This window comes from Cylas formicarius, unplaced genomic scaffold, assembly GCF_029955315.1.
Source record: "Cylas formicarius isolate icCylForm1 unplaced genomic scaffold, icCylForm1.1 PGA_scaffold_8__14_contigs__length_24414737, whole genome shotgun sequence".
Lineage (NCBI taxonomy): Eukaryota > Metazoa > Arthropoda > Insecta > Coleoptera > Brentidae > Cylas > Cylas formicarius.
Window position 1 is genome coordinate 21,343,941 of NW_026844361.1, and position 15,382 is coordinate 21,359,322.

The 15,382-nt window shown below is 33.5% G+C and overlaps 1 protein-coding gene across 2 annotated transcripts in view; it reads left to right on the plus strand.

Moving 5' to 3' along the window:
- Window positions 1–15,382, plus strand: part of LOC132706444 (TWiK family of potassium channels protein 7) — a 66,021-nt gene that overhangs the window by 20,813 nt on the left and 29,826 nt on the right. Inside the window, exons 1-4 of one of the 2 annotated variants that reach the window (XM_060677790.1) lie at window positions 5,496–5,623; window positions 6,252–6,413; window positions 6,470–6,676; window positions 8,224–8,338. In XM_060677790.1, coding sequence (XP_060533773.1) covers window positions 6,285–6,413; window positions 6,470–6,676; window positions 8,224–8,338 — 451 coding nt within the window. In that variant the 5' untranslated portion in view covers window positions 5,496–5,623; window positions 6,252–6,284. Of the gene's footprint in view, window positions 1–5,495; window positions 5,624–6,251; window positions 6,414–6,469; window positions 6,677–8,223; window positions 8,339–15,382 lie in introns of those variants that run through there. The other variant, XM_060677789.1, reaches the window with a different exon arrangement.

Sequence of the window (15,382 nt, forward strand, 5' to 3'; positions counted from 1 at the left end):
AATTTAAAAGCAACCAAACAATCTTATCATCTGCTCCCCTCAAGCAATATGTAAGCAGTTACAATGTGAGACAGTTTCAGTTAGTCTGAAAGTCTGACGTCAACAGAATGATTGGCGAAACGTCAGCAAGTTCATTTCAAGAACAAACGACCCGGGAGGGATCTAGAAGTTTTGTAAATAGTGTTATTCATGTTAATTCTAAGTAAGACACAGAAAATTAATAAAACAAGAAGATTTGAATATAAAAATAAACAAAACGTGTAGAAGGCAATACAGGAAAGGATACTTCAATAATAGTTATTCGGCTGTACACTTTATTCCTCCATGAATAAAGGGCTTGACAGATAGACCAACATTTAAATTAAGGAATATTTATAATAAAGATTTTTTTTTATTCCCGTCTGTAAAATGCCTAATTACACACCGACCTAGCTAGCTACACCACGTTAGTTTTCTTTTAAGTTTAATTTTTTATTTTTAATTATTATTAATATATTATTATTATTAATTTAATTTTATCTTGTGTTTAGTAGAAACTAAAAAGTAGAAAGTTTCACCTTTAGTAGATATGTTTTTGGTGACGTCTTACACACAAAACACCGAACATTTTTCTTTTGCCGAGGTTCGCGGTATTAAAGTTAAAAGACATGTTCATAGAAAATTTAGTTATGTTGTGTAAGGTATCAGAAAGAAAGTTTTGAAAGTGACCCAAGTCGATTTTTTTAAAACTTAAAGTTTTCAAGTCTTATAAATTCGAATGGTATATCAAACAAAGTGTAAATTATTCTACAAAAAAAAGTGGTGGAAATCTAAATACTGATTTTAAAGTATATTGGCATTGATAACTTAAAGTGTTCTTTATTTTACGTTGATCAGCGAGCCATTCATGTGGAGACTGCAATAGGAAGGGTGCAACTTCGAAGAGTTAAAAATGCTTAAAAAAACGACGGCTTTTATTTTTGGGTTGACGAATAAAAATTTTATCTGACATTTTGCGGGTTGTACTCAAACACGATGGCCAGATTTGTAATATTGTTTTTGTGATGCTTCCGCAAATACAAACTGGTTAAATTAAATACTAGCTAAAAATAAGGGTAAATAATATAATTCTCGCACTATAACCTGAGTGTAACGTATGGATCGAAAAACAGCGGTATGACGTCACGATCATCCGCGCGCGTTTAGTGCCGTTTAAAAGGAATAGCCGGGTGTTACAACTGGAATTATTTCTTGCAACGTAAATATTAGGTTTTGAGTTTTGATAAAATAAATAAAATAAAAATAATCTGCAAGATATTCTTTAAAATGATAAATTTAATCAAAATTAAGTTTTTCATAGTATTTCGGCACGTTTTTGGTGGAGTGTATAAATTTATCTCGAAGGGAAACAAATACATAAACGATGCAGTTCGTTACCATACTGTGCCGGGGCACGCGCGGCATATCGACCCTAAATCATAAATTCAGACGAAAACGTGTCGTAGAAATAGTTTATGTTGCAGCGTTTTCTTTTTCATTTTCACCCGGCCAATACGACAACCAATAAAGTGGCGGGGATAACATCGGAATGCCAAGGAAAACAAATAAGACCCAGAGAATATATTTGCGTTAACGGTGCCGAGCTGCACTTTGCCGAACACGCCGTCGGATATGAAACGAGGGCGGCATTTTTTTTCTCTCGCAGCGTTACGCAATTGTTGGGTGCGGAGACAATTTTGGATTTTTCCCCGAGGGAAATACCCTTCGACCGTAATTTAAAAATTCTAGCTGGTACTTTTACTAAAACAATAGTATAGGTTGGCGTTGGGGAAATAAATCCAGCTTCGGCATTCTTCCTTCGCGAAAAGACGTGCGAAATTTCCAGGTTTCGAAATGTGAGGAGTTCCGGAGACAGTTCGGAAAAATCAAACCCGGAATCGTGTCAAAGCTGACGACGACAATTTTCAAATTTCTCGGAGGGATCCTCATGTATTATTCAACGACTTTTGCTCGTCGAGACGTAGAGTTTTACGACCCGGTTACCCTACGCTGGTCAAACCTCATAATCAGGCTGAAACTTGACAAAATATTTCCGAAATTATTTCTTTAGTCTCGATTGTTGTATCCTGCATATTATTCCAAATTATCTATTTACATCCGCATGAGTAATGCTAACGCGATCTGCAACGAAATCAATAGCACACTGAAAGCGAACAACAAGCAACTTGCTGATTCTAAAAACATGGCAAATGAATTTAATGATCATACATTAATAATAGTTCCAAAATTACAAAAAAATCATAATTTTGTTTGTTAATTATAGAGATAAAGATATGCTATAAGATATGATATAAGTTGTTTAAATTTTTTGAATGAATAATATTTTATTTATACAGAGTTTTTCACTTAAAACTCCGCGCGCCAATAAGTCCAAAACGAAAAGAAATATTTAATTTATGTAAAAAGTAGTCAAAGTGTGGGGTCAAGTAGATATTTCCTAAAGTTCAAAAAATTCGACGCCTGCAAAGAGCTGGGCGTCGCGACGCGTCGAAAAATTATTCGATTGCAGAGACGCGCATACAAAAGTACATATTATTTAAAAACTTTTTTGTTATTTACTCAAACTTATTTACTTTACCCGTTTCTAAGTTATACCGATTAAAAGTAAACATTTCTTGATTAATAAAAAATGTGATTAACGCTTATTTTTACAAGTATGCCATGAATGTTTGTTACTATGGCAACCATTGTTATCGCAGTTGTTTTAAGTGCAATTACAAACAATAGATTTCAACTATTTTAGTATGATTTTATTTATTATTTTTTATCGATTTAGTTCTGAAGTTAATAACCAAAATTATTATTGCAATTAACTACATAATAAGACATTTCAAAAATTTTGTTCAAAATTATGTCCATCTGCTCGAACACAACTATCAAAAACTTTTAACAGATGAGCTTGGGTCATTTGTAGGAGAGTCCTTCTTGTGATAGCGGCACACGCTGCACTAATTTTGTTAATGAGATCAGCCATATCTTCGATAGGTTCTTCATAGATAACGTTTTTTAGGTAGTTCCAAAGAAAATAATCTGGTGGTGTAATGTCCGGGGACCTCGCCGGCCACCTTACCGGTCCATTAGTACCAAACCATCTATTGGGATATTCTCGGTTCAAATACCTCGTTAATATTTGGGCATTATGTGCAGGCGCTCCATCCTGCTGTAGCCACATTCTAGTGTCAAGAGGCACTTCTTCTAATAGTTCCGGAAGTGTAGTTTGAAGAAATCTTAAATAGCGATCTGCATTTAAAGTTCCTTCGTAAAAGTAAGGTCCAATAAGGAATCCATTTAATATGCCACACCAAACATTGATACTAAAAATTCGTCGGTTACCTCTTTCTGTAATCCAACGAGGATGGTTTTCGGACCAAAAACAACAGTTGTGTCTATTAACGATTCCATTATTTTGAAATCGACTTTCGTCGCTCCATGAAATTTTCGAGAGAAAATTTGCATCTTGGCTATACAAATCGGACAATGTCGCTAAGAAATACATTCCTCTAGCATAATCGCCTGGTTCTAGTTTATGAACTAGTTTACTTTTATACGGGTGAAAAGAGTTTCTATGTAGAATTTTCCACGAAGAACTTATGGTAACACCGGTATTTTCTTTTATCTCTGATAGGGATATCTTGGGGTTATTATCAACCTACTGAATTACAGCAGCAGTATTTTCATCATTTGTAGCCGTCCTGTTCCTATCTCTTTTAGGTTTTATGAAGCTGCCATATTCTCTTAAGTTTTTACATAAACTTGAAAAGGTTTTTGCATCGGGGACTCTTCTATGCGGATAACGCCGTGCGTAAACTCTTTTTGCTTCTCTACAATTGCATCTGCATTCTCCAAACACCAGAAACATGTCTACTTTTTCCTCATTGCTAAATTGCACCATTTTCACATAATAATTCTTAGTTTTTTTTAACCGAACAAATTTGGATATTTCTTGTGACAAAATGTGACAATTTTTTGATACAGCAATAACAACTTACGTTTGTAATTGCACTTAAAACAACTGCGATAACAATGGTCGCCATAGTAACTAACATTCATGGCATACTTGTAAAAATAAGCGTTAATCACATTTTTTATTAATCAAGAAATGTTTACTTTAAATCGGTATAACTTAGAAACGGGTAAAGTAAATAAGTTTGAGTAAATAACAAAAAAGTTTTTAAATAATATGTACTTTTGTATGCGCGTATTTCCAAAGTCTCTGCAATCGAATAATTTTTCGACGCGTCGCGACGCCCAGCTCTTTGCAGGCGTCGAATTTTTTAAACTTTAGGAAATATCTATTTGATCCCACACTTTGACTGCTTTTTACATAAATTAAATATTTCTTTTCGTTTTGGACTTATTGGCGTGCTGAGTTTTAAGTGAAAAACCCTGTATATAAAATGTTACATAATATGTTATCTATATTGCTAATAATGCCAAGGGTGTTCAAACGAAATATAATTAACTATATAAAGGTGAATTATCAATGACACATAATAATAATCACTCATAATAACGCCCAATGAACTTTTTAATATATCTCAGAAACTTAAAAATACAAGTTTTGCTGATGAACTTACCAAGCTTTTAAAAAATGTTTAAAGGCTTACAGTGGTTATAGAGGCTCACAGGATTTATCAAAAATGTCAGCTATTCTCAAATATCAAAATAAATAAGAACTAAAAGTTCAGTTTTTCACGAAATTATATATTTTGACATGACAATTGTTTAGACAACACCGTGTCTTTATCAAATGTAATATCTACAAACTACCTGCTACTATATATACCGAAAAATGACCATAAAACCTTAATTAATGTTGTTGCGAGAATTTAAGTTCAGTAAAGGAGATGTATTTAAATCTAATTGATCCTTAAGCAATACATTTGAATGCCTCATTTTGTTAATCTCCATGGCTTCCAATAAATTTAATTTTCTACTTTTTGTGGCTGTACGTAAAATATCAAAATTGTCGTCAAAAATGTGTTTTTCTGTGTTTAAGTGTGTAGCATAATTAGAATCTATCATCAAGTAAAAGCCACCTCACCTCAACAACTGTCATTCTACACCTTTGAGAAAATAAAACTTACCTTTAAGAGGCAAACGGTAGTTTTTGATAATTACAAGAGATAAAAATAAATAATATAGGTTCTTCGTTAGTTTTATTATACCTTCTTTAATGGTCTTAGTCATGTTCATAATCATTTTTCAATTAGAAATTATGTGCAGGTTCATCTATCGATAACGTTTTCCTCAGTAGCGAGTGTGGAATGCGAAAACAAATGAATGGTTCAAAATGAATCAGTTAATAATAAATGAAAATGTTTTTTTTCCGGACACCGAAGTCAGGTTGTAAGACGTGAAAATAGAAACCTAGGGAACACAAATATGAAACTAAGTTTGTAGGTCATATTATTGATTAATGCCTATCCTATAATCAACACACTGTCGGTCTCCGTGTTAAATTATGTAAAATCTGTTATGGTTTGTTTCTAGAATACTAATTTTCGTGTGTGTTTCTGGAGTGCCAATTTCGAGTCGGTGCTTTTGGTAGGAATGGTAATTAAAATTATGAGCGCCTGTCTAGGTATTGTATATTTTTGCATACTACTTTAATATAAAAAAGAAACGTTTGATATTGCATAGGTACAACACTAGAAATTACAATATTATTTACCCACTAACCCATATTACATGTGTGTTGAACTGTTTAATAATTACCAATTTTAAAGAATGCTTAAGAGGGCAATAAAACAAAGTGGTCGATCTCTCACGAACCCCAGAAAATCTAGTATTCGATCTAGCACGACCATAACAAACTTAAGCTTTGCGATATTTGAAAAAACTAACGTCAGAAAATATAGTCAATGCTTGTAATGATTTTCGACCTTCAAAGCCAGATTGGTAATTGGACATCAATCTCAAACATGTTTTGTACTCCCTTCTGTAAAATACCTTGAAGTTAGTTTAGTTAATCTTGAAGTAGTGTTGGAGACTATTGAAACAACTTTATTTTGTGACTACAAAATATATGTAATTTAAAACAAAATTATATTACTATTATTATTATGCACTATAAAAAGATCTTAAAACGTTTATCCAAATTTCTTACAGGTTAGAGTAACTTTCACATTTCTAATTGCTGTTTGATTTCTTGTTTTTTTCCCGCCAAATTAGTAATCAACGCCATTTTGATTCTCGTTTGTTGTTTTCAGGTATAGGGCAATGAAATCGTACACCGGTTGACGATGGATCGTCGTCGTTCCATTCGAAGATCCGGCAGGCGTTACAGAAGACCGTGGTTGAAGAAATGCAAAGAATATGTCCGGAACTTTGTCGCCTTCATGTTCAGCAATGTCGGAATCATCGGTCTTGTGGTAGATCGAAAGCGATAGCTCTTGGTTCGATTTGATGGCGAGTGGATGCATTTCAGGTTGGGTACACCATTGCTGGTTCGTTCATATTCATGGCTATCGAGCGAGGTCATATAATTCAGGTCAAGGTCGACGCGAAAAATAACCGGAAGTTGTTCGCCAGCCGATTGTGGAACTTGACCATGGAACTGAACTACAATGCGAAGCTGAGCGATTTTGAGGACTACAAGGGCCCGGTTATGGAAGAGCTTGCGAAGTTGCAATTGGTGAGTGCGTACTGTCGTTATTTCCAGCTGATAATGTAGGAAAAACGTAGAAGCGAGTACAAAACATGTTTGGGATTGATGTCTAATTACCAACCTGGCTTTGAAGGTCGAAAATCATTACAAGAATTGACTATATTTTCTAACGTTAGTTTTGTCAAGTATCGCAAAGCTTAAGATTGTTATGGTCGTGCTAGATCGAATACTAGATTTTCTGGGGTTCTTGAGAGATCAACCACTTTGTTGCCAGAGTTTGATGATGTTTAATTATTACTGTACAGGGTGAGTCAAAGATATATTGAAGTTCATTATCTCATTGGTTTCAAAGGTTAAGAGAAAATGGTAAATAAAAAAGTTATAACGATTCTTGGGATGCTGAATTTAAAATTATTTTATAGTATACAGGGCGGCTCAAAAAAGTGTGAGGAATAAGGAAAATGCTATTTTTAAATTGTGCTTATAATTATAAATACACACCTAATAGTTTTTCCAATATTTTCATTTTTCTAAAAAATGCTAGTTTTAACACTTGCAGTAAATTAGTTTTGTAGATCATTATTATTCCAAGATGACGTGGAGATTATTATTTTTTCTGAAATATCTTCGAAATCTCTTTATTTTATTTTGTTTATTTTAACTTTTTCAATATTTATCCCTCCATGGCCGTGGATAAGTTTTAAATTCATAGAAAATAAATAATGTTGAATACCTATTACTAGAAATGAATTTATTTTATTTTTAATTATTGTTATAGTGCAATAAATTGTCAAAATATGCAGTTTTTCATGAATACACATGCTTAGTCTTTTTCGTATCTTTACTTGGACGTTCCTTAGCATAAAGGGTCCGAATCCCGAATAATAGAGTTTTTTTATTTTCCGCCTCACCCAGTATATAAATTATGGCAATAGCCTCAGACAGAAAAGAGTAAATATTAGAAAAGTTAAAATGAATGGCAAAGTAATAAAAATAGGAATATAAAAGTTGTAGGTTTTTCTAAGATCTTTCAAAAAAAAAAATATGTATGGTTTTTTTTGAATACCCTGTAGCATCTAACTCAAATTCAGTTGCATATATCTATTATGTCATCTTCGAATAACCCTAATATCAAATTTGAGCGATCTTCAAAACTAATGGCGCTAATCCAATTTTTTTGCAAATATGAAAACTAATATTTTTTTAAAAATTGAAATATTGAAAACATAAAAAAATTGGGTATGTATAATGTTTAATGGTTAATAGGTAAGAATGTCATAACGAAGTAAAAACAAATTTTAAAAATAGTTTGTTTGTCTATCGCTGTCTCACCACATACAGATCAGATGATGAATAGCAGCCTCATATGCCGTTTGGCTCGTTTATTAAAGAGTAACCTGGAAAATAAATGTCACTTTTGACAGCATATGTCAGAAACCCAAACAACTTTTATCCCTAAATACTCGCTATATGTTTCTGAAAAAAAAAATATAAGGAGAATTTAGACAAGGTTTATAATTAACTCAAAGGAAGATGCCTGATGAGAGGGATGATTTATTTATTTATCGTTTCAGTTATTAGTGAACTTGACGACAAAGGGTTACGACGGTACCGAAGACGAAGACGGCACGAGACAGTGGAGTTTCGCAGGCGCGTTTTTGTACTCTTTGACAGTTATAACGACTATAGGTGAGTGTTTTCGCGGAAAATGGAATAACGCGGGTACCGATCGCTACCGTATTTATATTTAATTAATATGCAAACTCGAGTGATTATTTCTCCTTTTAATACAAAATGCCCGGTTGTTTCGATGTTGTTGGAATTGCAGATTAAACTGCGACGGCAAGTCGATAAAATTAACGGTTTTGTTTGCTTTAAACCGGTTCGATTTACAAATGGAATCGATACGTTTCCTTAACATTTTGTTAACGTGGGCAAAAGTTTCCACGACAGCTTGCGACTTTTCAGTTTTCCGCTGACGTCCGAGAGGGGGCAAAAAAAATACGCTTTTCTTATTAAGTTTTCGATGTTGTTGCTCGACCCGCCGTCTAACTTTCAAACATAAATATGAAGCGATATTTAAGTGAGCGGCATTCAAACTCGAGAGGATTTATGGGTTTTCTTTTCAAGGCAACGAATGGATACATTTGTTACCGCGTCTGGATTTATTTTTTTTTTGTCTAAATCGAAAAAAAATTGATAATTAAGACGATTTTGTAGAATTGTCATTCCCAGTTCAGATTCCAAGCCGCCCACCAGGTATCGATTTCATTACTTTGTTACATTCATTCACAACCTGCTGGTTCATGACAGTCACGGCTTCTAAATTAGTTCCTCGTTAAACTCTGTGAAAAATTAATATATGCTTAATACAAAAAATAGTGACGACGGTGAATGCCGAATTCCAAAGATTCACATCCAATTAGCAAGGCAGATTCAAATTTGATAATATTCTTTGTGAAAACAATTGGTATATGGAGTCAACGAATGAGTTAATATATAAATTCTAAATTCAGCATCACCTAATAACTATTCAGAGTATCCTTAACTTAGAGAATTTAATAATCCCAATCCCGGTAAGTTCAGTAAGTAATAGTTTGCCTAAGGATCAGTGTATTCCCTGTATGCTGTTAATTTGACAGATCCAGGTTTGACGGTACAGTGTTTTGCATTTGCTGATGATTTAGTGCTGGTTTACATTGTGAAATGTGGAAGGGAGCTCGAACTCGTGGCAAATAGATATTTCGAGATTTACAGTGACTTGTTATAGAGTAATACATTACACGTTAATATATGAAATACTTAAAACAAAAACCGAAACTTCAGTTAAGCTCCGAAGAAGCCAATAGGATGATTGGCGAAACGTCAGAAAACGATTTATAAACGACCAGCAGGAGGAATCCAGAAGGTTTTTGTGTTATAGGAGCCTGTGGAAGTTACTTTGGACAAAAAAAAAACTAAATATATAATTTTCAAACAAAAAAATTATTGAATCGATACAAATTGAAATTAATAACGAAGCTGGTCTGTAAAATTAGATACTTAGTTAAATTGGACCGGGCATTTACATAGAAAAGAAGTGGAGAATTTGCGACAACTAACTCTAAATATATGTCCCGCAAAACAAAATAGGTATTAAAAGAATGATCAATTTAATAGATATTCATTCAAAGTTTAAAAAATACGGACAACTTGATATTGTGGTTTTTAACAAATTACAATAAAAATTTTCTCAATCTCCAGATGGATATAACTTTAATGCACTTAGAAAAAGTGCATGTTCAAGGACGTTTTCACATTTGGCTGCCTTTACGAAGTTCAATGTTTTCTGTTTTTCGTTCTCCGATCACTCGTTTGCGACAGTCTGGCAGCCATACATCAAATTTCTTTGTTATATGAAATTGTGAAAATATATGGTCTCGAAAGTTGTACACATTCAAATTAACATCAATTTTGAAAGATTCACCATATTTATTAATTACATTAAACACAATAGTTGTGGTTATTTTCAATTAAATGAAAATTCAACCCATCGTTCTCCCTCTTGGATCTTGGAGGTTTTCCGCTTATCATTATTGTATTTGACCCCTAATAAAAATTACTGTTGTTAATTATTAATACTCATACGACTCGTATAGGTCATTTCAAAGCCTCCTTTCGTAAATTCGGTAAAATCTACGAAAACAAGAAGCACACGTGGTAAAGTAACGTTTTTTTTATACTCCAATCTGTAAAATGCCTAATTACACACCGATCTAGCATGCGAGAAGCGTCACTTTTCCACGTCAGTTTCGTTTCCCACGGATGCGATCCGCTTCGGATATTTCCGGGATTTTACCGCACGGGTTTGCTAGCAATCGAATGTTTTCGGAGATATTTCTCACCGCTTGAAGTTTCTCAATTCTGACGCTCATGTCAGTGAACGTATTCGTGTTGTTTTGCGAGAATGTACCCAAAAAGTAACGGTCGTAGTGTAGTATGCAACATGTTTGGTAAACTTCTTTAAGTCACTCGTTTATTAAGCAGTTGCTCCGCTGCGCTCCGCTCATGTCAAATAAACTAGTGAGTCAAATGCCGTTTACCGCACTTGTTGCATAATATACTATTGCACATTTATAATTTTGGTTAATTCGCATTTTTTTCGCAAAGTAACGGCTTGTTCCACATATATTCGAAGCGACACAAAATCGCCTACAGGGTGAAACAATCAATTTTTTGATAAAAGTGTGTTTTTCGACACCTTCGACGGCACAAAAATTACAAACTGCCTAGTCTTATTAAAAAGAGCAAAATTATCTTCCTATTCCACATATTTTTGACGCAGCCCACAATTGTCTACAGAGTGGAACGTTCATTTATTTGGATAAGGGTTGCACAATTAACAAACTGGCCACGCTAATTAAATTCAATAAAAGCAGCTTTATTAATTTTGTGTAGTTTGCTCAGTGGTTTGGTCTATTTAAACACTTTTACTAATGCATGCTGTACCAAGCAAAATTCGGGAATAACATTTAACAATTAACAATTAACATTTTTGCAATATATACCTAACAAAAATGTAAATTTGACAGATGGCATCTCTAAACATATGTTTTTATAATCTATTCTTAATTACCTTTTAATTCATGTCCCACAAGCCACGGTCTGCCTGCATTTGTGAGTTGCATTTAAAAAAACACCCATGGATTTTAGTATCATTAAAACTTAACAGATTAGATGCCATACCAGGGGGGTGGGGGTGCTAGGACATCCGGTGGAGAATTTCTTGTACCGTGTGTACCAAATTCTGTTAATTTTGCCTCAAAAATAAGGTTCATACGGATTTTTGAAATATTGACCAGTATTTGTTTGGTCGGCTGTAATTTGACACAGATTTCAATCCCAATCGCAAGCTAACTTCAGTCACGTCAACTATATGGTTAGGTCGCGTATAAATAAATTAGTTCTTAATTTCCGCTTGATACCAATATTCTGGTGATGCCAATACTATCATTGTGCCACTGGTAGCAACAAACAAAGAACTTAAAAATTTCGTAGCTGTGTTTATAAATAGTTCAGTATTTGCTTTGGTAAATTCGCGTCGTGAAGAGCCGGGAAATAATTTTGACAAGATTGATTTTTGGCCGCGAAATATCGTCCGCCTGAACTCTCTCTAACCCCCTGGTCGTAGGGATAAACGAATTTGGCAAATAGGGATTATTGATGGCGAAGCTGGTAATTCGTCAGGCGCTGTCGCGTTAGGTTTGTCTTTTTTGTGGGGGGTGGGGGTCGAGACCCGCCAAGACAATTTGTCACCATATTATGACAAGTTTCGGCCGCAAATGAAAAAGGTTTTATCTCTATATACTTTCTGTTTTTCCCGTCTCTCGTGGGGGGTCATTTGGCGAAATAATCGAGGTGTCCGCTGAAAATTCACCCATTTTTTTTTAAGTAATCGATAATTTGATTCGAGCGAAAATGGCGAAATCGCGTTTTATGAAATTCGAAATAATTCCCGTCTAGACTTTTCCCTCGCAAAAAAGCTTTTAGCCCAGACATATCGAACGAATCTAATTTTCTTCGTCGGTCAGGCCAGATGCTCCTGTTGCTTCCGTAGAATTTTTTTTTGCCAATGCCTGAGTATCTGCTCGGTCTCCCGAGGTCGTATTTAAAATGGAGGCTTTCAAAAATGCGGGAGCGTCTAAAGAGCTACAATGTGACGAGATGTGATTTTAGGTTACAAGTAGTATGCATAAGTGGGTTCTGTGCCGTACTATACTAAAATGAAAAATGAGCAGGCTCCAAAAGACATATTTCGACCTAATGTTACCAACATTTTTTGCAATTTTATTATATGAAACTTTGATTTTTGTTTCAGTTTTTATTGTGGTATTAGGAAACCATTGGTGTTACAATCTTTGTAAGACATCCAATAAATACCAAAGTACTTAAGGTTTCATAATATTGCATCCAAAGCGTTTCCGTTATTTTAATGGGTTTTATACCATTCTTAACAAGCGTATTATAAAACTTTTAGGATCAGTTAAACTACAGTTCAATATCAAAAAGTTGTGAAATAAGCAGTATTTTATATAGATCTTAATTTCAATTCATTTATTGAATTGATCAACGTTCTAACCTCACAATTTTTGATTAGCGCTCTCCGGTTGATATCATTATATTTTTATTTATTCAAAAACATGAAAATGTACGAATTTAACGAAGATATAACAGACAACGAGATTTTTTACAACATGTAAATATTGTAATGAATATTAGGATGCCACGTATGTTCTGGAAACGTCATGATCATTTCATAAAATTGAATGTTCTTATTGTATTGCTTCAGGTACTCCCAAAGTTCAGGTTTTTTACAATATTTTACAAGTAGTTGCAGAACAACTAGTAGTATTATCAATAACGTATCCCTTCATTTGCAGGGATACATGAAACTCCAGGTTCTATTGACTTCAATTGTGTGCTTAAACCTGAGTGCAAAGCACATTGATTCACTAATCTCTTTCGTACTAAAATTAAATTTCTTTTTACACAAAAATGGTATAATTATTAATGTTAATTAGCTCGCAAAAAAAAACAGCTTGTACGTATTTGTTTATTATTAGTGCGGTTGCCCTTATAATTGTTTACGAACAAAACGATATATCGAAAACTGACCAATATGCGCCAAATATGAGCAACATAATGAGAAAGGAACACAGTTGATAGATTGCTCGTAGCTCCGTTGAACCTAAAACCAGGATTATTTTATGAAACCTGGGATTTTATAGCTTATTCCGTAAAAATTCCTATAAATCTTAAAAAAGTGGATGTTATATGGTACGTGGTTGGGTATTTTGTATGTTTAACAGGCACATCATCAAGAGGCGATTACAAGTGGTAGTAATAAATAAAAAATTATCTTCATGTTAAACGACGGTCTATATTAGCGAGCTCCGTAGAACACAGAATCCAAAAAACATAGCTACAACAACCATATTTAATCTATATAGGCAATATGTTCAGATACATTTGCAAAACATACTTTTTCATGTGTATTTGTGTATTGTATTTGAGGTTACTATGTTTAACAATAAATAACAACTGAGAAATGTTGATTTTCCGGTTACTTTAAGTTTTATACCAATTATGAAGGTTTTTATAATTAGCTGGTAGGACTATAGGACTATAGGATTTATTTGAATGGCAATATTACTATGTTATACATTTTTAAAATATTTGGCGTTGTTATAAACGACGGCCATTGTTGTTTTTCCTAATTCTCACAAGTATCTTCATAAAGAATGAAGAAATTCGCATTTTAAGCAATATTCTTGAAACTTGAACATATATTTAAGAAAAAACTATTAAAGAATTTTTTGTGTTTTAATTGAAGACAAAAATTATGAAACAACTCTCAGACTTTTACCAAAATTTACTTTTTAAAGTGCTCAAAACGAGGGCGTTTCGGTTTTAGGAAGGGTAAGATATCAAATTGTTACATACAGTTTCCGTGTTTTTGAATTAATAATAATAATAACAAAAATATCATTTAATATTACATTTTTATAATAATTGGCGAAGTAGAAATCGACATGCTTTAAAGTAATAGCAAAATACAACCATAAAGACACGAAATAAAATATATTGTAAATAAATGATATAGAAATAGGTTAGGAGAAAAAACGGACGTTCTTTTTAGTATTTATAGTGACTTTACGGAATATGTATTGCTTGCTACGGTAAAACTTATTTCTGCTTTATAAAGGTACCGACAATCTCTTAGTTGCAAATCAATGGGGAATAAAACTTTTATATGAGACCAATTTTTTTTATAACAGTAACTGTCACCATTATTAAACAATGTTAGTTGGGTAGGTATGATAAAATATGTAAATATCAAAATATATACAATTATAATATAACATATGTATAATGAGGATGTTCCTTCGAAATTTTCAGTAAAGTATTAAATTACTAAATATCAACTTTAGCGTCATATACCACTTAACAACTTTAACAAAACTTGATTACAAATTTTTTAAAACCTGAATCTTAAATTCATTTTTTATAAAGTAAGCAAATCCAGCTTTAGCTTTACGTTTGCATTTTCTGAATGGAGTGGTGGAATAAAATAAATCCAAACGATGAATACAAATACAAGGATCTCTTCATTTACTGTATAAATCGGTTATTGGTCTTTCGCACGTATTGTCCAAATGCCCGTCGGTCTATTGGTTGTGCAATGAAAAATAAACAAACGCTAATTGCACGAAATTGGCCTATTCGGTTTTGCAAAACGGACCCCCGTCGAACTTCGACGATTTTCGAACACCAAGCTGTTACAGTTTCGTGAAATTTGTTTGTTAGCCGTTTGAAAATCGTTCATTTTTAAATAGTGACGCTGGCGATCCGTTCGTTTGGACGTTAAGCAACAACGTTGGAATTATTTTAATATTTAACCATAGTGTACATTATTTCGTGGGTATAAATCCCCGGGATAAAGTTAGACCGTTTGCTCCAGGCATTATCGTTACCCGGAGTCGTAAGCTGATGCCGAAACTTTTACAATATCTGCGCGGTACAGATTAGTGTGTTTGTCATGTTTCGAGCTCCAGTGGCTTTTGCGAAACGCCTTACGTTAACGTGATTGACATGATTGACGTATGCAAGCCGAATGTAAATCGATCCCGGCAATAGTCTGCTTTCGAATACATTAAATTGCAAATGAAATATTTTTTAAAAAGTAAAACATCT